Source organism: Engraulis encrasicolus, chromosome 9 (assembly GCF_034702125.1).
Source record: "Engraulis encrasicolus isolate BLACKSEA-1 chromosome 9, IST_EnEncr_1.0, whole genome shotgun sequence".
NCBI classification, from domain to species: domain Eukaryota; kingdom Metazoa; phylum Chordata; class Actinopteri; order Clupeiformes; family Engraulidae; genus Engraulis; species Engraulis encrasicolus.
In genome coordinates this window covers 49,312,495-49,338,065 of record NC_085865.1, presented here as the reverse complement: position 1 = coordinate 49,338,065, position 25,571 = coordinate 49,312,495, and the positions used below count along the sequence as shown (strand labels likewise).

The window sequence follows — 25,571 nt, the reverse complement described above, 5'->3', positions numbered from 1 at the left end:
GCCTTTAGGCATCAATGGGTTAATATAGTGAAGGTGTGTTTGTTTCACCAGAATTCCTGTGTGGGGTTTAACCAAAGAAATTATATGTGTTGTAAAATGAAATGATATGAGGGTTATATCAACAAAGAAGTTTTTATTATTTACAACAGATATTAAAAAAGAAGGAAATTAAAAGATAATCTGAGGTTTTCTGGGGCAGCTTTATAGTTAATTCAGTTGGATCATCAATTGGAAGGTTGCCAGACCACCAAGGCCTTGTAGAAGTGGCATGGGATGTCAAGCAGTTGCGTGTGTGTAACGCTTCTGCTCAGAATAAGCCCTACAAAGTAGCTTAGTACAGCAGTCAAACAGTCAGTCCTAGTGGCGGAAAATATGGTAACCCTTTATTTTATTTTATTTTATTTTATTTTATTTTATTTTATTGTGTTTTACTTTATTTTATTACCACTAGCATTAATACATACAGTGTTAATGCCTGTATAAGTAACTTGTAAGGCATGTACAAAGCAAAATCAAACATTTGTTAGGTTCTTACTAAGGTTATATTGGTAATGAATCCCTAATTGTGCAAGACATTGGTGAATACATGCCAAACAAATGCTTGATTTTGCTTAGTACATGCCTCACTAGTTACTTATACAGTATACAGGCATTAACATTGTATTTGTTCTACTTGTATTAGTGCTAATAGATGTAACACTAAAATAAAGTGTTACCGAAAATACTTTTGCCTGGCAATTTGTACTAATAATACTGCTCTGATGGAGGTCAGATACAAAAGGACAACAACTGCGTCCCTCAAACAATGCCAATTTTCCAACATCCACCCTATCCCCCCAATTGTTGGGCCGGTATAGTCACGGTTGGGACGTGCCAATGTTGCTATAATTAGTTGTGGCCACTGACCTCTATACAGACGTCATTGATCGTAGCAATTCAAACAAAAACTGTTTGGTCCCATCCACAGACTTCAGCTTTCTGAACTGTACAGTGCCAGATCAAATTTTTCATGTAAATAGTCTGACTGCCCAGGTAACCTCAGAACATATCTACAGCTTCAGCTAACCATCCACTTGGGGTGCATTCCATTATCCAAACTCACATCCTCCCTTGTGCTTGTTTACTTTAGATCAATATCTCACACAAGCAAAACACGATTCGGTAAACAAGGTAAATCGAGAACGGGAATTTGGATAATGGAATGTACACCTGGTGTATCCATCATGGCTGCTGTGCATCATGCATGCATCATGGCTTCCTGTGTCATTGTGTGCGTTCCAATATGCGACCTTGGGTCCTCCACTTGTGCTTGTGGCCTCGTACCAGGAAGTAATACATTGTGATGACATCACTATCAACAGCATTGCATTTCAATATATCGGAAAAGCTCAATTGTAAAGTCATTTTCTCATTTGCAAACTGGATGGTGAATGAAGAATAGTCCCCCAAAATTATTTTGACTAGGCTGACAGTGGGGAAACGCCATTGTTTTCTCCATGGAGGCGGGGCATCCGAATAACGTGAGGCCACAAACACAAGTGGAGGACCCAAGGTCGCATATTGGCATGCACCCATTGACTCCCACATGCAAAATGCACCAGAAAACTTTCAGACAAGCCCTACAACTCATACCATGAGCAAAATTGACACGTATTAGGCATAATCTACTCCATTACCAGTAGACCATGCTGTCTCTGCAGCTGTAACACCAATCACACAACTCCAACAACCAAGCACCTCATTACTTGCCTTTTCTCAGCAAAAACTGACACTGAACATGAGCCAACGTGTAGACGTGCAGGAATGTCAATTGGAGAAGAATACGGTGTAACATCATACTGTACATATTGTGTACAATTACTATCAAATATTGTATGTTATATAGACAGGTGTCATTTTCTACATTTTACTTTTCAACTTTGCAATTTTAAAACTAATCCAACAGCGAGGGGTCATGTTTCTGAGAAAGGTAATCCATTAAAAACACATTTAATAAGCACATTGAAGTAGTCGATAGGGAATCCCCAGAGTCAAAAGATACAGTGTGCATTTGGCATATTTTCTTGGTTTCTTGGTCTAAAGCTAAATTCCTCTTTTTTTTTACTCAGCTTGGCCTGTACTTCCAATATGCTTCAAAAAGTTAATTAGGCTGCTTTGTTTCGGCCCATCGCTCTTTGACAGGATGTAAGTGGACACCACTAAATGAAATGGCCTATCTGATTATTCTGACGGAATGAACAAAAGGTATTAGCATTTTTTGTGCCCAATTACAAAAAGAGTCTTAGATGCTGGGGCTATTTTAACCAACATAATTTAGTTTCAATTCAGAGTGTAAGATTGTACACGCACGCACGCACGCACGCACAAACACACACACACACACACACACACACACACACACACACACACACACACACACACACACACACACACACACACACACACACACACACACACACACACACACACAAAAACACACACACATTTCCCTTCCTTTAGGCTACTTGTAGATTGAGTGGCCCTTTGATTCTAATACAACTCAAACACAAATGAGACCAGTAGTTAGGACCATCGCCCCTTTTCAGTTTATTTTATCCTCGTGGGGACTTTTTGGCCCCAAATGTGCCCAAATTAGAAACGTGCAAACGCGTGCGTGCGCGCGCGCGCACACACACACACACACACACACACACACACACACACACACACACACACACACACACACACACACACACACACACACACACACACACACACACCGGGCACGTGTTTAAATCCACGTGAAGTCTGAACATTTGATATCCCCAAGGCTCTGCCATGTTCTTGTCAGGGTATTAGCTCCCACTTTCATCATGCACCAAAATATGTGATATGAACTGACAGAGTCAAGAGTCTAATCAGCCCACAGGTAAACCAGCCATGATGCAATTAAATAGGATCTCCTATCAAATGACGAAAAGAGAAACGTTGGTAACTCTTTATAATAAAGGATGCATAAAAAGCTTTATAAAGACTTAGTAAATAATTGACTAATGATGAACGAAACATTGACAAATGTTTTTTTAAATATTACCAAGTTTTATGTATGCTATGTAATATCTACAAATAATATGTTCAAGATTTTACAAACCTTTTAACACATTTCTGTATGCATTTACAACACAATTGTAAATGTTTGATATAGAAAACATACCTATAAAATACTACATAACATTTCCCATTCATTTTATAACATTGTTTATGTTTAGTTCATCGTTAGTTAATTATTTTCTAAATTGTTATAATGCTGTTGATGTAGCCCTTATCATAAAGTGCTACCATGATCTCCTTTCAAGTTACGAAAAGAGAAACATGTTTAGATAGGCAGAGCTTTGAGTTGTATGGCAAACAAAAAACACATTATTATAGATAGTTTCTATAATTCACCTGTTCGTCCTCTGCAGCAAAATCTACTGATGACTCTGAATGAAGCATGGAGTGATCCATTGCCCAGATTTCATCCAATTTCCCCAGTCCTCCAGGCAGGCCAGCACTTACACAATGATGGACAGTGGAGATTTGTGTAATTTAGGCAGCGTTATTCAGCGAAATGGTCTATAAATAAATCTCCCATGCCAATCAAAGAGCCCAAAAACTTGGACTAATATTGTGACGGGCCGTTATTCCCACGGCTAACGAGCCGTCCTGTGGCAGATTATCAAGTGGAGGGGATGGGGAAATTGATGTCACTAGATGTGCCGTCTGGTAAACAAGACCCAAATGTTCCAGATATTTGCTTAATGAAATCGAGGGGGCCCTCTTCCAGTATGGCGACCTTTCAAATCCAGCGTTGTGTTTCAGCGCCCCCTGATGTCTGATGTTAAAACTGCACCTAGGTGGTATTTACAGGGGCATGTTCGTGACGCACATGAGAGAGGCAGTCCACCCCTGCCTGCTATAGCTATACAGCCTCTTTTCAACCTCATACACAAATCATGGTTTGATGGGCATGATTGGTGTTTCTTAGACGTGCTTGGTCGGAGAGGATTATTAGAAAGAAAATCAGGTAAGCGCCGCTGGATGTCAAGCTAAGCCTGGTAATTACCGTCGGTCTCGGGGTGTTGAATAGGCTACAGACCCATGTCAGGCTTTCATAAAAAGGGGGTGTAGGTGTTTTCGCACAGCGTATGCCAGTCACAAAGGGCTTTGATTAGCGTGCTGTCACAGCGAGCCCGTGATTATGAACCACTGAGATTCTGGGGGATATAAGAGGCGAGAACACAGTAAGAATCTGAAACATGATCTTTAATGAAAAGAAAAGACACAAAAGAATAAAACACACTTGAACAGCGAGACAGCTGTGCATACATTTAACATAAGAAGACATTTTTTTAAACCACATGGTGCTGTTACAGAATGATGATGTTTATTTTATGATTCGTTTAAAGCGACAAATAGGGTCCATATTGTTAAATCACTCATCGTGTTTCTTAATGGTTGCACATACTGTAACCAAAACAGGCTATGCTGTGTTCAAGATATGGATACGCAGTCTCTTTCTATGTATGTAACCCATGCTGTTTTCATCAACTGTGAGAAAACCCTTCAACAGCACAGAGCCCAGTGCAGTGGAACGGCAACAAAAGACATGAACAGCACGAATCTTGTTCTCTCTCAAAGTCGACATCCAGAGTGACAAAGGCAACAGTGAAGAAGCTATTAAACTAGTTTTACAACATCTGGGCTAAAATGGTGTGTTCAGGCTTCGAAGTTGATGTTATGATCTTATGATCTTTGATGTTAGGCCGTTTCATAAATTGGTCCTAGTTGGAATTAAGCACAATCTTAAATACGTCTGCTGCTGCCTTGACAGCATCTCTTCTCTTCCTTTTAAACCCTGTTTAAGCCATGACAATGACAAGAAAAAGAAAACAAAGATTTGGTTAAATAGTTCCCTCGTGAGGTTGTTTGGCATGTCTTTTTTTATTATTATTATTATTATTACTATTATATACAACCACACAGCCCGGATTAGTGGTGAAAATTATGACAAAATATATAAAAAAAATCTCCTACAATGAACATGGAATGACAATTTTAAAACATCTTTATTATATTTCATAATATATTTATAAGGCTCTTTTCTAAAACACTCTGTCTTCTTTAATCACATAGGCATACACTGGAGCATACAGTATGGGAGCTGTTAGTGTTTTCTTTTTCTTCCAGTTGGCAAGGCCTGGAACGGTACAGTACCTTTTCCGACTCTGGCAGGCGGCCAGTTCCAAACCCTGGGGTGCATTTCTCAAAAGAGAAGTTGTTAGCCTGTTAGCAACTTTGGTAGTTGCCAATGGGAAAATGCATTGAAAACAACAAAGTAGCTAATGTAGTAAGCAACTCTGGTTTCGAGAAATGCACCCCTGATCTGCTGAGTGCTGTTTTCGGTTCCTCCAGGAGCACAGCCAGATCCCTTGTGTGTTCCCTCAGTGGAACCACATTAATCTCTTTTTCACAATAAATCTTTTTTTTTTACCTCTGTAAATCTCTCTCTCTCTCTCTCTCACTCACTCACTCTTTCTCTCTCTCTCTCTGTTCTCCTTCGCGCATCCCTCCCTCACTGCTTCCAGCCACTGTCCTGCAGAGGCCCCCTCCCCCCCCACTACCTCCCCCCATCATCGTCCCATCTATGAATTTAGTGCCTGCATCCCAACCCCTTTACTCTTTTGACCCATGAGTGTAGCCATCCCAACCCTCAACCCCATTAGCTTCCTATTATTTATTTCCCTCCCTGTTTCAGTCCCCCCTTCAGTTTCAGTCCTTAAATTAGCCCACCCTCCCGTACCCACCCCCAGTAAGTCCGATCACTCCACATAGACCTCGGCCTCAGGCCTGGTCTGTCCCTGGAGGTACCCTCCCTGTCCCAGCGCCGTGGAGTACAGTCTGTGGCTGCTGGGGGGCATGCAGCCGTGGTTGGGGAAGGAGCCCCCCGACTTGGGGGTGCGGGGCTGCGTGACAGGCACGTAGCCCTCCATGCTGTCGTAGCGCGAAGCCAGGAAGCTGTGGCTGCGCCCCATGGGCTGTGGCTGATGTTGCTGATGTGGCTGATGTTGCTGATGTGGCTGATGTTGCTGATGTGGCTGATGTGGCGGCGGAGGGTAGTGCTGCGCCCCCCAGGGGTCGGCCTCCATCTTGCGGTCGCGGTCCTGGGCCTGCTGCATGAGGCTCTTGCTGCTCTGCGAGCGCTCGTGGCGTGGAGCGGGAGCGGGGGCCCTGGCCCCCCCGCGAGAGTAATAGTAGTCCTCGTCGGGGTAGCGGCTACTCAGGGTCCGGTAGAGAACCCGGTCCGGCTCGCGGACGCGGCTAGACCCTCCTCCTCCTCCTCCTCCTCCTCCTCCTCCTCCTCCTCCGCCATCGCTATGCTTGAAGTCGGGGCAGCTGTACTCCTTGTGTAAGGAAAGGTGCGGCGGTAACGGTCGGCCCTCCTGCATGTGCTGGGAGTTCCTGTAGCTTCCTGTCTGCTTGAGCATCAGGGTCTCCCGGGCGCCCAGCCCCTCGCCCTTGCGCCCTAGCCCCGGCTCCGGCTGGGAAGACTCGCCCTCGGAGAACAGCTGCTCCGGAGAGCTCTGGGTCACCATGGTGACCTTGAAATGGCCGCCGGGCTCCTCCGTGGAGATCAGCAGGTCGCGACCCGAGTCGGAGCGATGGCGCACGTGCCGGGACTCGCGCCTGCCACCTCCGCCGCCCTCGCCTTTGGACCGCACCGGGCTGACCCCCACGTACGGCTGCTGCTGTGGCTGGGGATGCTGACCTGACGGGTGGCCCTGGGGCTTCCTTCTTGACCTCCCGTCCCGGCGCAACGTGGCCTGGTGGAAGTGCCGGGGGTCAGGGGGCTCGGAGCTCCACACGTGGGGGTTGAGCGATGGGTCCTCCTTGCGGCTGGGCACATGACAGGCGTCGTGGCTCTGGTAGGCGTAGTCCTTCTCCGGCATGACGTGGCTCAAGGGGTTCGGGTAGCAGCCGGGCGGGGCGCACCTCATCTTCAGGGGAGGGGGCGCAGCGTGGCCATGGCCGGGGCCAGGTACGGGCACGCGGCGGATGGTGTACGCGTGGCTCTGGCTGTACTGCCGTGACGACGACGACCTATGACCTTCCAGGTCCCCGTAAGAAGGGTCGGAGTACGGGTTGTAGCGGTACTGCACCTTGCCGTTCTCAAAGTACGGCTGCACCTGGTGGATCTCGGCGGCGTGGTGGGGCGGGCCCTTCCTCGTGCCGTACGAGGACTGAGGAGGAGGAGGAGGAGGCGGCGGGGGGTGGTTCTGGAAGAAGAAAGGCCGGTCCTCGGGAGGGGCGTGCAGGGAGCGCACCCGGCGGATGGTGGGGTACACCAGCGCGCCTTCCAGGGGCGCGTACCACTGGCCCGAGCGACGGAAGTGTGCCGCGTTGGACGACGAGTGCTCGTCCCGGTACGCGTCCTTGTATTTGATGGACTGGTGCAACGACCGGGGGCCCAGAGTGCCGTAGTGGGTCTCGTAGGCGTGTTTGGGGTGGTGGTGGTGGTGGTGGTGGTGGCGTCCCACCTTATGCCTGCCTAAATCTAAGGGCAGGCTTTCAGGCTGCGGAGCGGGGAATGCCGGGGGTGCGGGACCCCTGCTGCTGCTGCGAGGGACCCCCCGTGAGTGAGGAGGGGGGCCGTAGGGGTCCTCCTCGGGGCTGAGGGGGTAGGAGGAGGAGGAGGAAGAATGGGGGTGCGAAGAGGAGGGATGAGGAGGGAAGACCTCCTTGAGCGAAGACGGCGCCGAAGCCTCCGCCAGCACCGTGCGGAAGTTGGACGCGTTGACGGCCTCGCGGTTCTGCAGGGCGGCGGTGGCGAGGCGGCTCTCGGCCGTGCGGCGCGGGGGGGTCGGGGGCAGCGGTTTGGGCTGGTGGTGGGGCGGGTGTTGTAACGGTTTTGGACTGCCGTACACCTGTTGCTCGGACACCATCCCCACCCCTACATTAGGGTTCCCCCTCCCCCTCCTCTCAGGCAGGTCTTGTTGCGCCGGAGTCGAGGTACCCACGGACACGGACACTGAGGCTGAGCTGGCGCGGGGTCTTTGCTGAGGGGGGGCCGATGAGGTTACACATTGGCAGACTCGGGGTCCAACGTGCGCCGCCCCCCCTCCCCTCATCCCTAGCTCTCTCTCCTCACCCCCACAGGCGCCACACACACGAACCGGCTTCACCGGAGCCACTGACTGGTGCTCCTCGGCCGCACTCGGCCTTCCCAGACCTCTCGGAGGAGGGGGCACGGCGTCGGCCATGTTGACCCCGGCGGAGCGGGAGGCGTGCGAGGGCAGGGGGTCGTTGGGGTCAGCCGTCGGGGTGGTGGCCTGGGGCGGCGAGTGGGGGGGCCAGTCGTGGTGGGGGCCGACGGGGCTGAGCATGGGTAGCTTTGCGCTGGGGGAAGAAGGGCTCTGCAGCGGGCCGCCTCCTCCTCTCTGGGTGTGCAGCGCCACCTGCTGTGCGGATTCTGCCAGTGCGAGAGCCAGCATGCGTGCGGCGTTCTTGCCCGGAGGCTGAGGGGAGATCAGAGAGTCGGCACTCACCAGGCCCGGAGTGCAGTCCAACGTCAGGGCGCCTGGAAGATCACACACACACAGACATTACCAAATACTGTAGACACGCACGCATGCACACACACTTTTGCACACACACGTACACGTACAGAGGCGATTCTAGGGTAAGTTGGTGCCTCAAGCAAAAAAAAAATGAAGATTAAAACACCACGCCATTTGTGGCCATTTATTTTTGGCCCTCGAATAATTTTGAAAAATAAATAAAAATAATAAAATAAAAAAAGTAATAATAAATTTATTTATTTATTTTTATTATTTTATTATTTTTATCTGGGTCGTGTCGGCCCGGCCTGGCCCGGCCCTTTATTGGGAGGAATTTTGAAAAACTGGCCCTCGGGGACTTTTAATTGAGTACCCCTGATCTATAGCCTCATGTCACATCATATTTTTTATTTATAATTTTTATTTATAATGTTTATAATAAAAAAAGCAAATTAATTAATTTAAAAAGATACATTGAAAAAAATGGTGGGGTGCATCATGGCCATGGTACTGTTCTGCTCTCACCTGGGTCGGGCCGGTTCTGCTTGGGCTCCATGGCTGCCGCTCTGCAGTCGCCACTGCAGGACCCGCTGCGTTTGGACCCGGCCCTGCTGGCGTTGGGAGGAGCCGCCGCCTCGCTGGTGGGAAGCGCCTCACTTCTCATGGAGGGGGAAGACGTGAGGGGCGTGGAAGACACAGAGTCCATGACGGCCACGGGCGCCTGCCTTTCAGGTTTGGGTTCGGGGATCACATTAGGCTCAGCTGGGGCTGTCTGCACCTCTTCAGGAACAGCAGCAGGGGGCGTGGTTGCGGAAATGGTGGAGGAGGAGGGCTCGTTATTGTCCAAAATGACCACCTTCTTTTCAATCTTTGCGTCTCCATCTTTCTTCTCCTTCTTCTGCTTCACTTGGACTTGGACGGCCCCCTGTACGTCCTCCGGCAAGACCGGTGAGGTAGCTGCAGCGATGGCCGCGACGGTGGCCATTTTGTCAACTGGTGACACTCTCTTCTTGCCATCCACTTCTGACGCGTTGCCACGACAAGTGGCCTTGTTATTATTAGTACTACTGGCTTCGGTTGGTTGCTTCCTGACCTCGGCGTGGGTGTGTGCGTGGGAGGAGGAGGAGGGGCCAGGAAGAGGCGCGGCAGCAACAGCAGCGGCGGCGGCGGCAGCAACGGCACCACCACCGCCACTCGCCTGGAAGGCCATGGGGTCAAAGTCAGTGAGGTGTCCGAGGTCGGAGCTGAGGGGTCGGCGGCCATGACGACTGTCGACGGCAGCGTCGTCGTTGAGGTCGTGTCGAGGAGGGGAGATGAGCGCCGGGACGCAGGAAGTGACGGAGGCGCTCTTGTGGTGGTGAGCGGTGGGGGCGAGGCGCTGGTGGGTGGGGTCGCTCTTGTGGTGCGCGGCGCCGCTCTGGGCCTGGCTCTCCAGGAGCTCCTCGTTGAAGGAGGTGGACAGCGCCTCGCTGATGGACACGGGACGTCGCGGGTGGGGCAGCTTTGGGTCGCCAACTGGCATGGGGCAAAAGATGAAGGTAAGGCCGGGTAAGGTAACTTTATGTATACCATTTGTACCATGGCACATCTCTTCCCTTCACTTTCTCTCATCTTTCATACATTACATTACATTACATTTGTCAGACCAAACGTAACCAAAGCGATTTACAAACGAGGACATAATCACAGCCAACATCACTAGCAGATACAAAGTGCACAGGAAATATACAGAACAACAAGTGCAAATGCAAAGAAGGGTTAGTCATACGTCATATGATGGGTCTTTCTCAAAGTGAAGTGTTCTAGCCTTGCTAATGCGGTTTCGCGGATTTCACCAAGGAGTATCCAATTATGAATTACAAATTAGGGTCCAAACTAGTTCTTGGATAGTCCTTGGTGAAATCCGTGAAAAATGGGTGCTACTTGCACTAGCAAATCTACAACACTTCACTTAAAAATACCTTCAGTTGGACCAAACCCCTTTAAAAGCCAGCCAGCAGAGCAGCGGGGCACGAGGACAACTTGGTCTTTGGTGCAAGATTCTTGATTTGGTTTGGGTGGTTTGTGTTAGTTTGAGACGTTGGATATTGGTTATACTAAAAACAAGAAAAGCTAATTCCAAGTTATTATTTGTCATTACTCCTTGAATCAGAATAAGGGCCTAAAAGACCCACAATATTAAAAAAACCCAAGATGGACATTGAAGTGGTAGTCAAAACAAGATTGAAAACTTTACACTCAACTCTGGATTTGTGTTTCTGGCCGGTGCAATACTAAAGTTCAAATTGGCCTCTCATAACTCATGCTGAGAAAGATATTATTGGGTTATATCTGAGGGCTGGGAAATTTGGGTAAAAGCAAGAACAAGAAACAAAAAAAAATATTTTGTTGGAAGAGCATTGAAGGCTGGGACTTGGCATAGAGGACGAAGCCTCCATGTCCCCTCTATGGGGAGTCCATTAGCCAAACGCTGTGTTTAAATGCCAAGCGTTAGCATTGCTAATCCAAGTGCCTTGGAAACCCCCAGAAAACAACAAAGAAAAACAACAAAGGAAAGGACTCATCATCATTCAATCGCCATAGACACAGAGGAAGAGGGAAATGGAAATGAACCAATCAGGGGAGACACACGGACAGACTGAAGTTAGAATCAAACATTTTTTTTTGTGAATACATATTTACACACAGGGTCTCATTTCACCTTCAAAGTTGTGAGAGGATAGAGACTCTTCACTTTTAGCAGAGCGGAGAGTTCCAGAATCACCCCTTCCACCTGCAGGAAAAGTAAACATATGCTTCAGAAATAACAAATATATAAGTCTTGAAATCTCACAGAGGACAGGCGCTTGCCTGTCTCAATGTACAGTAGAGAGAGAGAGAGTGTATGTGTGTGTGTGTGCCTGCGTGCGTGCGTGCGTGCGTGTGCTCGCGTGTCGTTAAATATGTGTGTGTGAGCCGCTAAAAGTGCAAAAACATTTGTTTACTGACAGGTTAGGGATCGTTTTGGGCAGGACACAGTTTAGTATTCACATTCACTTTGAATACTAGTAAAATGCACTGGAGTCAATGGAAGGTCCTCACAAAGATAGTAATACAAGTGTGTGTGTGTGTGTGTGTGTGTGTGTGTGTGTGTGTGTGTGTGTGTGTGTGTGTGTGTGTGTGTGTGTGTGTGTGTGTGTGTGTGTGTGTGTGTGTGTGTGTGTGTGTGTGAGAGAGAGAGAGACAGAGAGAGAGAGAGAGAGACACACACACACACACACACACACACACACAGAATGTGTCTATTATACCTGGTAGTGCCATGGTCTTGATCTGGTTGGGTTCACTGGGGTGGCGGTGCAGTTTGCGTTTGGAGGCTGTGGAGGACGAGCGGCCGCGATGGAAGAAGTTTCGCCAGCCGCCAATCGGAGACTTCTTAGACTTGACAGGAGCCTTCTTCCTGTGTAGGGCACATGGGAATTATAATTAGAGACCATTCATTATAGGATTAAATATTTTGCCAAAGTGGAAGTTTGTCTATTACATGATGATGTCTCTAAGAACCGAAAAGATGTATTTAAATCTAAATCTCTTATCCGTGCTCTCCTACTCTATTAACAGTATCACTAACAGAATACTGTCAAGCAAAGATATATACTGTAGTATAAAAAGACACAAAAAAACACATACGCACATGCACGCAAACACACGCACAGGCACACGCGCGCGCGCACACACACACACACACACACACACACCGAATACATTTATCGGAGCCTTTATCCAAGACCTGAGGCAATCCTCAACTCCAGCTTTTGTTCGAGTCTGAGCGATCAGAAGTTGTGCCAAAGTCAAACAACACCTCTGATACGCGCCGTGGTCTCTGGGCTTCGGCGCCTCGCAGTATGTAAGCTCTTCATCTGCCATGTCCTGACTTCACTTAAAGTTTTATCAACGGCAAGAAAAAAAAGATCACAAAACGCATTCTCTGTGTTTGACACAGGAGATACAAGGGCATCAGTACAGCTTTTGGGTACCAACGGAGGTTCACTTCACAGTGTGTTTTTGAGATGGGGGCGAGAGCGAGAGCGAGAGCGAGAGCAAGACGTGACCCTCTCAGGCCTCCGTAGTCCTGTGAGAACGCTCGCTGCTGCTTACTCACTTGCACACAACCTCAGATCTGTGTGAACGCCTGCCAACATGCCCATCAGCTAATGCAGTGGCTAAAGCTGTCAGCCTCTCGCGCGGAGGAGACTCTCGCATGCAGGGAAGTTGACAGGGTTGGGGGACAAAGGGGTCAGTTGTCCCGGGCCCAGCGTCTGTGTGGTGTGTGTGTGTGTGTGTGTGTGTGTGTGTGGGGGGGGGTTGACTTTGTCCTGGGCCCAGCCGAAGCTGTCACCGGCCCCGCTTGCATTGTTGCTGCCGCATGAAAGCAGAGTGCATTGTGTGTGTGTGTGTACACTGGGTATGCTGACTTTTTTCAGCCTCCCTGATGCATGTCAGGGGCTCCTCCATTGGGGATAATGATGAGAGGTTATGCCGTTCTTGGCTTCAGACAAAGCCATGGCTCAGGGGTGCAAATTGGGGTACAAACACTGCGTGCATACACGATGATTCCAAAGTTGCGTCAACACTTACGGGCATGTTTTCAACTAATGTTTTTTTTCACATTATCAACTGAAAAACAGTGAGAGCATTTGAAGGAATTTGGAGGGTTTTCCGCATGTGCGATTCACTGGCAACATCGATCGGACAGTGTTGCGCTGCGCTCACGATTTGGTCAACGCAGTGTGTGTCTAAGTTTATCTAAAATCTTCATCAAAGGGGTAGTTCCACGCCCTTTTGTTTTGTCATCTGGTGCATCAACGGGACACAGACATATAATCTTAACTGGAGAGATGACACCGGAGCAGCACAGATGTGATTCTTTTCTTCTTTTAAATCAATTTGAACCATCTTCATCAGAATCGTTATCTAAATTGTCTAAATCGCGTCATGCATGTCAAAAGTGTCAAAAGCATGCAAGAAAGGGCAGACAGACAAATTAAATCAGTGACCAGTAGTGCATGTACAAAAAATAAGACCAATTGTAGATCATCCTTGATATGATAGATGAGGTATTTATTAACTGAGGTCTCAGTGCACAGAAGCATCACAGATTAGCACATCTAAAATGCATGATCTCTAACAAGAATTTAAGCCATCTGTCCATTTTGCTACAGCCTATTTCCTATTACATGTTAAAAAATAGCTTCTGTAAGAAACACTGGACACATTTAAACATATCAATAGCTGAGGGCATGATTGAACACCACTCAACAAAAGTAAAGTAAACCATCTCTGGGCTTGCAGCACATCTTTGCACTTGCAGACTTACTGTTTTTGCCCCAGTTTCTCCTCAATCTTTTCTTTGTGATGATATTATCTAGCTCAGTGTTTCCCAACCAGGGGTACGTGTATCACTAGGGGTACGCGAGCACATTTCAGGGGGTACTTGGAAAAATATAATTTTAACAAATACATGGAGCTTAGTTACATTGGGATAGAGAAAGTGATATTAAACTTGACTTAGGGGGTACTCATGGCAAAATGAAAATGCTTAGGGGGTACACAGGACAAAAAAGGTTGGGAAACACTGATCTAGCTACTGCTGATGATGCAGCCCCCTGAGTGCTTTAAAGTTCTCGACCATCTTGTTTTATGCACCATCGGGGACTGCTGAAGGTTGGGAGCCTCTACCCATATTTACTTCTAAGAGACTCTGCCTTTCCTCTGTTTTTTTAAAGGCAATTACATTACTGGGTTGATGCAAAATCACTTCATTAGCCGGCAAATGTTCTTCCAGATGATTTTTATTTTTTAATATTGCTTGTTTTTGTTTTTTTTTAGCTTTGTTCCAGCCATGAAAATCATTTTCTGATTCACCATCAAATAATTCAAAACAATTGAGTTGTTTCCAGCTGATTCTTTTTTTATTTATTTTTCCGGCTTTTTGTTGGCCCGTCAATTGTTTTATGACTCACCATCAAATTCAAAACAATCACATTGTTTTTCATTATATTTTATTTATGGGCTCTTGCCACTTGAATATTTTGGCATTCAGTTCAATACTTTAGCACCACATATTTTTGGACCGGGGGTGGCCACGGTCACAGCCGTGGCCTGCGTGAGCCGATGGCCCCTGTAACATTGTTTGAGATATGTACTGGTAGCACGTAATGTGTGTTATATATTATATGATGTATTAAGTGTGAACTCAAGTGTCTCGTACACTTGTTTGTGCATGGATCTGTGTGTGCGTGTGTGTGTGCGCATGTGTGTGTGTTTGTGTGTGTACATGTGCGTGTGTGTTCATGTAACTCAGGTGTTCCTGTGCAGTCTGCCACTCAGGGCTTGAACCCGCCACCGCCTGGGAGGCATAGCACGATACCACTGAGCTGAAGGCCAACGCTACCACTACTGTATGAGGCTTCAGGAGGGATGCTTACTAACGTTCCCTCCACACTCTGCTAGTTGGCCTCCGTTACATGCGCGTGTGCGTGTGTGTGTGTGTTGTCCTCCGTTACATGCGCGCCCTTGTGTGTGTGTGTGTGTGTGTGTGTGTGTGTGTGTGTGTGTGTGTGTGTGTGTGTGTGTGTGTGTGTGTGTGTGTGTGTGTGTGTGTGTGTGTGTGTGTGTGTGTGTGTGTGTGTGTGTGTGTGTGTGTGTGTGTGTGTGTGTGTGTGTGCATGTATGCTCCAACCTCTCGGCAGGGAAGTCAATGACGGTATGGAAGCGTCCCTGCAGGGCGCTGGGTCCCTCCCCCACCTCGATGTACTTGCTGTGGGGGCTGCTGGGGGAGATGCGTGCCTGGGCCTCCTCCAGGGACAGCAGCTTGGTGGAGGGGGAGCACACCAGCAAGGACTTGGGCCGCGCCAACGTCCCGTGACCTGAAACAGACACACAAGCACAGGCACAGGCACAGGCACGCACGCACACATGCACGCACGCACGCACGAATGCATGTACGCACCCACCCACCCACACACACACACACACACACACACACACACACACACACACACACACACACACACAGGTAAACCTACTATACAATCATAACAACAGCACACATGAATACACAGAAACTTTGCTATACCACACACACACACACACACACACACACACACACACACACACACACACACACACACACACACACACACATACACACACAAGCTCATAAGCACAAAAGCACAGACACGTACACCCCCCCGACACACACAAGCACGCACACACGCACTCACACACACACACACGCACACACACACACACAAACACACACACACACACACACAAACAGTAAAAGTAAAGCAGGTGAAGTGGTGTGTACTTTATCGTCCCCAAAGGCGACATTCCGTTTCACAGTCACTGCATTAAAGGCTTAGACAGCTCAAATTTACATCAATAAAAAACAACAACAGTAGAAACATCAACTTGTAATAACGCTCACTTGATGAGCCTTCTCCCTTTTGACTACTTTATGTACAGTGCTTCCAGATAAATGACACTTTTATTAGCCATTGACATACTGTATGCAGTTGGTTGCTTGCTTTATCTCCAGTACTTATGACTCCATGAATCAGCAGTGAGAGGGGAAAAAGGTAGTTTTAAATACGAAAACAGTGTTTCAGCATTTGGCTCGGGAGATTAAGTGCTGTGCCATGCGCTTGTTGTAAAGAAGGAAAGTGGTGCTCTGGGCAATTGATGATGGGGCTACTTCCCGTGCTGACCAATTGGGTTTTTTTTTTTTTTTTTTTTTTTTTTTTTAAGGACAGGTGAGGCAGGGCCGGTTTAAGTCAAATGGGTGCCCTAGGGCCTAGGTGAGCAAACCTCTGTTTTTTTATGCGTTTCAAAATTGTCATCTGTAAACGTAACATTGTACTTCTGATCAAGCCTATCTGATCTTATACAGTACCTAAATGCTGCATACGGAGTGCACATGAATAGTCACTATCAATGTTCTTTTTAATGTTTCATTTTGGTTGACAGTCTACGGTGACTTTATGGGAATTTTGAGTGTAACTGGTGCCCCCAAGATATTTGGTGCCCTAGGCGACCGCCTTGTCTGCCTATGCATAGCATTGGCCCTGCAGGTGACTAACCAATAGCCTGACATCACATAGGCTAAACATACAAAAAGTCTCAATACTGCACTGCTGTTAACCTTCCTGACAGGCATGGCCGGATTTTACTTTTCTTCTTAATTTTTATACCCATTTTGGAAGCACTTTACTCTTTCCCCTATAAAATGGTGAAGTGATGTTAACATATTTTAGTTATGTTCTTCCATGCACTATTGATGTCTTAGCGGGATTGCCAGCATTCCCCCATTTACAACCAGTGAGGGGGCACCACAAGACACAAACTTTACAAATATTATCCATAAAGGGAGTTTGTCGAGGTACAGTGCCTGGGGGCATGCTGGGACATTCTGGCTGGGTTCTTTTTTTTCTTTTTTCTCTATTTGGTGTTGGTGTTTTGCACCTCCTAATGTTTCTGTTTTATAACACTCTCAACAGGCGCTCATGGGCTACGTGTACATGAGACATTTAATTCGGAATGAACTCCATTTAATTCTGAATAAAGCTTTAATTCCACTTTGACACTGTCATGTAAACACTTATTAATTCGGAATTAAATGAAAGATCAAAGGAAATTCAACAGAACTGTTTAATTCTGAATTATAAATTATTAATTCAGAATTAAAACCGTCATGTAAACGTAACAATTGATTCCACCTGAGGCATCTAGGGGGTGAGCCGGTAGCTCTTTCTCCTCTTCTTGCTTTCGGAGTCGTGCTCAAAAGCGACTGCCTACCAGAAACTTCATGGACTTCATGGACTGCCCCCCTGAAACACTGGACTACAGAGGGTCAGCTGCATCAAATTCACTGTACATACACCTGGCACCCTCCACTGTCACCCAAGAAATTTTGTTGAGTATTGCCCTTTGCAATCCTGACTTACAGGGGACAGTCACATTCTTGCAACCGCTTAGTTACAAGGCGTTGCAAGAATGTGACTGTCCCCTGTAAGTCAGGATTGCAAAGGGCAATACTCGCCAATATGTATGGGGTGATAGTGGAGGGTGCCGGGTGTATGTACAGTGACCTTGGTATAGCTAACTCTCTGTAGTCCAAAGTTACAGGGAGGTAGTCTATGAAGTCAGTCGTTTTCTGGCATGCAGTCGCTTTTGAGCACAACACCGGCATGCAACTCCCCCTTTGCATCTGCCCATTCGTGATACCGACACCTGTTCAGCTTTATTGCTTGCTTTTGACTTTTGCCATTTGGCTTGTATTTCTGTTCCACTCCTGTCATGTTTTGCATACTCTGTTTTTGAGGATGGCTGCTCATTTACATTTGTGATGCCCCTTGACGTTTTCAGTTATTTAAGTTTTTTAGCCTTTTTCCTTGCGTTAGTCTCCCTTATGTTACCAGTCATGGGTAAGCGGTTAGGGCATCAGACTTGTATCCCAAAGGTTGCCGGTTTGACTCCCGACCTGCAAGGGTTGGTGGGGGGACTAATTAACCAGTGCTCTCCCCCCATCCTCCTCCATGACTGAGGTACGCTCAGAGCCATCTAATAACAGAGTTGCGCAAACCGGGGACCAGGAAGTCGGTTGGTGATGTGATTCGCGTAGATTAAAATGTTTCTTAACAGTAAACTTCTGTTCGTTGGAAACTAACACAGAACCATCACATACCAAACACAGATTAAGTACAAACAAATCACATTACCTTTACCACATTTTCTGTGTTCTACTGCCACCTCCTGGAACTAAGTAACTTCTAATAGAACTAAAGTCAATGGGGATTTCCATGTTAACGCTCCGTCAGGCTCCATGAGAGCCGCCATTGCTGTGGAAAGATTGGTCCATAGGGGTCTATGGGAGTGGCATAACTCTGATATTAGATGGCTCTGGGTACCCTGAGCATAGTACCGTCCCGCCCCACTGCTCCCTTCGGGCGCCATTGGAGGCTGCCTCTTTGCACAGGTGAGGCATAAATGCATTTTCGTTGTGTGCAGTGTGCAGTGTTCACTTGTGTGCTGTGGAGTGCTGTGTCACAATGACAATGGGAGTTGGAGTTTCCCAGTTGGGCTTTCACTTTCACTTCATTTGTAACAGGGTACCACATTGGGCCTAAATACGGGCCTGTTGTCAAGACCCAGCCGGACCTAAAAACCAGTAGGGCTGTAACAGCATTGTATCGAATTGGGAAATCGCGATATGCAGAGTCATGATACTGTATCGCCATGCGAGAAGGCAGTATCGTGATACGCTAATCAAGTTATTTTACTTTTCAGTCCCGAAAACAACCACATTAAAAAAAAAACATGGGGTGTATCGAACCATAGGTAAAAAATCGTGATACGGAACGAAATGTGAGTTGATTGTATTGTTACAGCCCAATTTGCAGGTATGTAATAGAAGTCGAGCTGTCTATACTAAAAGAGGATGTCTGGGCACCATGGAGTGTGACTTGAGGAGTTAAGTTTGAACCAGTGAGGAAGGTCCTCTCAATACCATAAACAATTCAGAACAAAACAAAACAAAAACAGAGGCAATTTTATGGTCTCAAACACAGGAGCTGTCTGAGTGGAAAGAGGATGTCTGTGTAGAATAGGGGATGAGGAGTGGAGTGTGGAGATGAGAGGAGAGGATGAGATGAGAGGACAGCGTGAAATCAGAGAGTTCAGTTTGAACCGAAAGGAGGACAGGACAGCGTCAGATAAGGGAGGTCAATTTAGGCCAACGAGAGGAGCTGAACCCTCCCGCATAAAGGAGATGAGTTCTGACCAGGGGGGCAGGATTTGGCTGGTTAGCTTCACCAATTAGCAAGGCGCCATTTTCGCACTTCCGACATTCACTACGCTCATGATGATTGGTGGGTACGCGAGTTTAGTGTTGGGCGCACAGACCTTTACAGGTCTGTGGTTGGGCACCTCCATGCATCCAATGCCCGTCTTCCATATAGCTTTCTGGTCAGTCATTAACGTGGCACGTAATCGGCTGAGTAAACTGTCGGCGGAAATAACTCAATTTTGGAAGCTGAAAAAACGTTGAATTTTGGCTGTATTCACTACGTTCAATTTTCACTGAATTCACTTCCCATTGAAATGACTGGAGGCGGGACTTATTCACTCTCTCCAGTTCTTATACTACCTCCATGGTTCTGACCACTGAGAGAGGAGCATGAAATGAGGGAGTTAAGTTTGGGCCAATGAGAGGCGTGTGTGGGTTACCTGAACCCTCCATGATGAGTGAGTTAAGTTTGGTCCAATGAAAGGCGAGTTTCAGATGAATGAGTCATATTTAGACCAATGAGAGGCATGTGTGAGGTATCTGAGCCCTCCCTGATGAGGGAGTTGAATTTGGAGCTGAAGAGTTGAATTTGGACCAATGAAAGGAGAGTGTTAGATGAGTGAATCGTATTTAGACCAATGAGAGGTGTATGTGAGTACCTGAACCCTCCCTGATAGCTATAGCTATATATAGCAAGGCTACAAATGCTATGATGCTATTCTGTTGGGCTGTATAGTCTACTTGATGTGTACTGTCCCTACAAAACAAACCGAACTGAACGGAACTGATTAGGGAGTTGAGTGTCGACCAATGAAAGGAGAGTGTCAGATGGGTGAGTCATATTTAGACCAATGAGAAGCGTGTGCGAGTACCTGAGCCCTCCCCGATGAGGGAGTTAAATTTGGAGCTGAAGAGTTGAATTTGGACCAATGAAAGGTGTGTGTGAGAATTTGCGCCCTCTGATGTGGGAGTTGAATTTGGACCAATGAAAGGCGCGTGTCACATGAGTGAGTCCTATTTAGACCAATGAGAGGCGTGTGTGGGTTACCTGAGCCCTCCCTGATGAGGGAGTTGAGTTTTGAGCTGAAGAGCACCTCCACGTGGTTGAGGATGAACTCCACCACCACCGACTGGATTCGCACTTCCATGAAGGCCGACGTGCCACTGAAGCAGGCCGACTCGATCTGCCTCGACCTGGATGATGTGAACACACGCACGCATACACGCACAGACACAGACACACACGCACAGACACACACACACACATACACATGTATGCACAAACACAGACAAACACACACAGACACACATGCACGTACGCACACAGACACGCATGCAGAGACACACAAACACACACACAAACGCGCACATACGCGCGCACACACACACACACACACACACACAAAAGAAAATGAACACACTGTAAGACTACACACATCTGCAGTATCTGCACATCTGCAGCGCTGTCAATGGATAAAACGTAGAGTAAATGTCGATATTGGCCTAGTGTGTTTTCGGTGTAGCCTACCGGTAGATAAGAAAAACAATAAATGTCAATATATTGGCCTAGTACGTTTTCAGTGTACCTGTAGATGAGAAATATGGTAAATGTCAAAGTAGACCTAGTATGTTTTCAGGGTGCATAGACAAACTGGCACAGGGATTCAATTGGCCTTAACTGTACATGTAGGCTTTACCCACATGTCGGATAGCTAAGTGATTTACCATGTCCACACAAATCATTAGCGTGTTCACTTAGGCATTCACAATGTCCTTGGTCTTTAAATAAAAATGCCACCTCACGCTCTTAGTATGACACTTTGGGAATATAGTACATTAGCATTAGAGTCCTCCGTACGCCACATCAGTGAAGTCATACAGTATGTCAGAAAGGGTTTTTAATATGCTAGTGAACTCAACGACGGTTCAGCGTTCAGTGTGTGTTTAACATGCAGAGGCAGTTTCATACGTCAGAAAGGTACTTAGTATGCTAGTTAAGTCCTTGAGTGGATCATTAGGCCTGTACACCCCACCACAGTAGGCTGGCGTGCATACTAATGAATGGGACTGAGTGACACAAGGACACTAATGATGACGTTCGGCCCTCATGGTTCTCTTCTAAAGATGTGAGGTTAGAATTACACCACCGCATTCACCACACAATAGCACTATAGCACTATAGCACTAATATACAAAGGGCCTACCGATGTATTGTACTGCTTCACCTCCTACAGTATAAAATATAGATACTGTATATTCAAGATGTGGTGTTAGCCACAATGACATTAATGATGTCGTTCGGCCCTCCTGTTTCTCTTCTGAAGATTTGAGGTTAGAATTATACCACTGCCGCCACCACATTCACATCACAATGGCACTAGCAGTGATTCTCAAAGTGTGGTCCGGGGACCACTGGTGGTCCGCGACAGAGCTCAGGTGGTGCGTGAGGGGATTTCTACTTTTCCAAGGTAACAGTAGGCTATATTTGTAACATAATTACAAACCTAAACAGCTGAAGTACTATTTTCACCACAGGCTTATAATGTAAACAAAAAGTAGGTGATCTACATCGAATTTAGCATCCGTCAACCACCAATTAAGTTGACAGGTGGTCCGTGAACATATTTGGGGGGACAAAGTGGTCCTCGGTATGAAAAGGTTTGAGAAACACTGTACTAGGGCAAAGTACTACCATAGCAATACACAATAGGCCTACCGGCGTATTGTACTGCTTTACCTACAGCATAAAGTCATAGGTATACAGATATTCAAGATGTGGTGTCAGCCACCATTGCCACATACTGTACACAACACAATGGCACTATGGCAATGCACCGTACCACCAAAGTACAGCGCACACACAATAGTATTACATTATACTTTGTTTAACCTTGAGTGCTCGAAGGAGTGAAAAGGTGCTATATATATAAATGCAGTCCATTTACCATTTATTTCATATCAGACTGCACAATATAGCCTTTCCAATCATGATCGTCACATGTCTCTGAACATGTCTCCGAACCCACCCACCCTAACAAACAAATGTTCTGCAGAAAGCACTGTATACAGATATTGAAAATATTCCTGTGCCAAACTATATATAATATCATACGAGCCTCATGGTTCTCTTGTAAAGATTTGAAGTTAGAATTCCACCATTGCTGCAATGGCAAGATAATGCCACTATACTATACCAATGCACCACCCATAGCAGTATATTGCACTGTTGTGCATAGTAATATACAGGGGATCAGGTGTCTCCAGCAAGATGCCGGCGAGCACTAGGAGCTTATGGGTTGCCCACAATACCAGCACACAATACCAGCATATTGCACTGCTGCAACATACAGGGGTTGGACAAAGTAAGTGAGACACCTGTCTTTTTAGTGTCATTTAGTTGCTCTTGCGTCCACAGTTAATCTTGTTGAATGTGGTTAATCCTTCTTGGTGGTATGCAGACATTACCTTGAATACCGTGGCTCTTGATACATCACACAGACTTGCTGTCTCAGTCAAAGAGGCAACAGTTAAACACGCATCAAGAATTTCTCCTTTTTGAACTCTGACATGTCACCCATAATGTTGTGTGCATCGAAAAAAATTGAGCAAAACTGTTACCCTGCTAATTGAACCTTCACCCTTCACTTTACTGGTGCAATGTGCAATTAATGAAGATTGGCCAACAGGCTGGTCCACTTGAACCATGAAACTTCCCACACTAAAATGGCAGGCGTCTCGCTTACTTTGTCCAACCCCTGTAGATAAGTAACAGTATATTCTATATTCTGTGTATGTGAGGTTAGAATGCCACCACGGCATTATATTCACCACACACTGGTATTACCTCAATGCACAACCATTGCACCACACAATAGAGATTGCCAAGACACGTGACAAATGGGTCGGAAACGCCTTTCCCTCAAATCTTTGGCAAATCAAATTCTAGTGATTGTTAGAGAGAGTGGCCTTGGTCCGTCAATACTCGCCATTTACACAAGAAAAAATAGACCTTAAAGTAAATTTTGTTGGGTCAATGACGTCACGTTGGCAATCTCTATAGCAATACCCTACTGCTGCCCATACGTGTATAGAGTTCAGATGCAAAACCATTACAAAAAGCCATTACACAAATCTGTAAAACTTACACAATTAGATGGACTGCTTTTTTTAAGTTAACTAAATTCATAGAAATACAGCCTGTTTTTTGTATTTAGAGGGTTTTGCATCTGAACTCATCTGAATTCAATACCGCAGAAAATATACAAAGGTAGAAACTCAGGACTAACAGACAGACGTACATAAAAATGGAAAAGAGACAATATTCAGCAATATGCAAGAGCTGCGGGAGATAGACAATACTGAGGGGGGAGACAATACATTTGGTACGGGATAACAGCCATCCAGGCGTGCACAGAGCAGAATTAATCAACGCTGGCGGAAGAAAATAACTTTCTGACATGAAGCGTTGCGGCGTTGCGGCGTGGCACGGCGCAACGCTAAAGCATTGATATGGAACAGTGCTTAAATCTTTATGCCAGAATTTTAAAACTACTTTCCATAGTTCAGCGGTTTCGGGGAAATTAATGCACAAGCCGTCAGTCAATAACAAAAAAAGGTATTTTTATCTGACTGGGTCATGAAAACAGCGCACTGACAATGGCGTATATGAACAGCTCATCCTTGACTCGTCACCCCTCTCCCTTTCTTCACTAACACACACACACACACACACACGCACGCGCACACACACACACACACACACACACACACACACACACACACACACACACACACACACACACACACACACACACACACACACACACACACACACACACACACACACACACACACACACAAATTCACGCATACACCTTGCCAAAGCCTAAATATGCACACGTGTATACACGCACGCACGTGCACACGCGCACTCACACACATAGTTGCCAGGTTCTTACTATGTGCACGCACACATACTCTTATACTCACTTTCTCTCTCTCTCTCTCTCATGCACACACAGACACACAGACACTCACACTCACACTCACACTCGCACACGCACACGCACAAACACACGCACACGCACACGCACACACACACACACACACACACACACACACACACACACACACACACACACACACACACACACACAAATTCACGCATACACCTTGCCAAAGCCTAAATATGCACACGTGTATACACGCACCCACGTGCACACGCGCACTCACACACATAGTTGCCAGGTTCTTACTATGTGCACGCACACATACTTTTATACTCACTTTCTCTCTCTCTCTCATGCACACACAGACACACAGACACTCACACTCACACTCGCACACGCACACGCACACGCACAAACGCACGCACACGCACACGCACAAACACACGCACACGCACACGCACACACACACACACACACACACACACACACACACACACAAATTCACGCATACACCTTCAATCACAAAGCCTAAATATGCACACGTGTATACACGCACCCACGTGCACACGCGCACTCACACACATAGTTGCCAGGTTCTTACTATGTGCACGCACACATACTCTTATACTCACTTTCTCTCTCTCTCTCTCTCTCTCATGCACACACAGACACACAGACACACAGACACTCACACTCGCGCACACGCACACGCACACGCACACACACACACAGGCACAGGCACACACACGCACACGCACACGCACACGCACACGCACACACACACACACACACACACACACACACACACACACACTAGTCCTCACCTGAGCAGGTTGGGTGCCCATACGATGGCCAGGTTCTTGCTGTGCATGTTGGTGATATAGCTTAACGTTGCCAGACGAGCCAGGTGCCTCATCAGAAACTCAAGAGTCCTGCAAACACAATATGAAGACAAGACACGCAGAGTGTTATCAGAGACAGAACGGTAACACTCGGTAACACTCTACTTGATGCCGGTGTCATAAGCATGTCATTACAGTATCATAATAGTGTCATGACACAGTCACAGATAAGTCATAAACATTATGTTCATGCCATGAACATTTTATGACTGTTGGCCTTAAGTGACATTCGGTTATGGCAAAGACAACCTTTCGCTCGAAACTAACTGCGCACAACTCAAGCTCTGATTGCTGGAAACCGCTGTCGGTCAAAAAA

General features: G+C 46.7%; 1 protein-coding gene across 1 annotated transcript in view; it reads right to left on the bottom strand.

Moving 5' to 3' along the window:
• Positions 1-5,840: 5,840 nt before the first annotated feature.
• Positions 5,841-25,571, bottom strand: part of arhgap32a (Rho GTPase activating protein 32a) — a 117,800-nt gene continuing 98,069 nt past the window's right edge. The window contains exons 16-22 of the mRNA XM_063207321.1: positions 25,178-25,285; positions 20,453-20,598; positions 15,298-15,484; positions 11,867-12,015; positions 11,278-11,349; positions 9,102-10,091; positions 5,841-8,596 (exon numbers count right to left, since the gene is read on the bottom strand). Of these exons, the coding sequence (XP_063063391.1) occupies positions 5,841-8,596; positions 9,102-10,091; positions 11,278-11,349; positions 11,867-12,015; positions 15,298-15,484; positions 20,453-20,598; positions 25,178-25,285 (4,408 nt within the window). The remainder of the gene's footprint in view (positions 8,597-9,101; positions 10,092-11,277; positions 11,350-11,866; positions 12,016-15,297; positions 15,485-20,452; positions 20,599-25,177; positions 25,286-25,571) is intronic.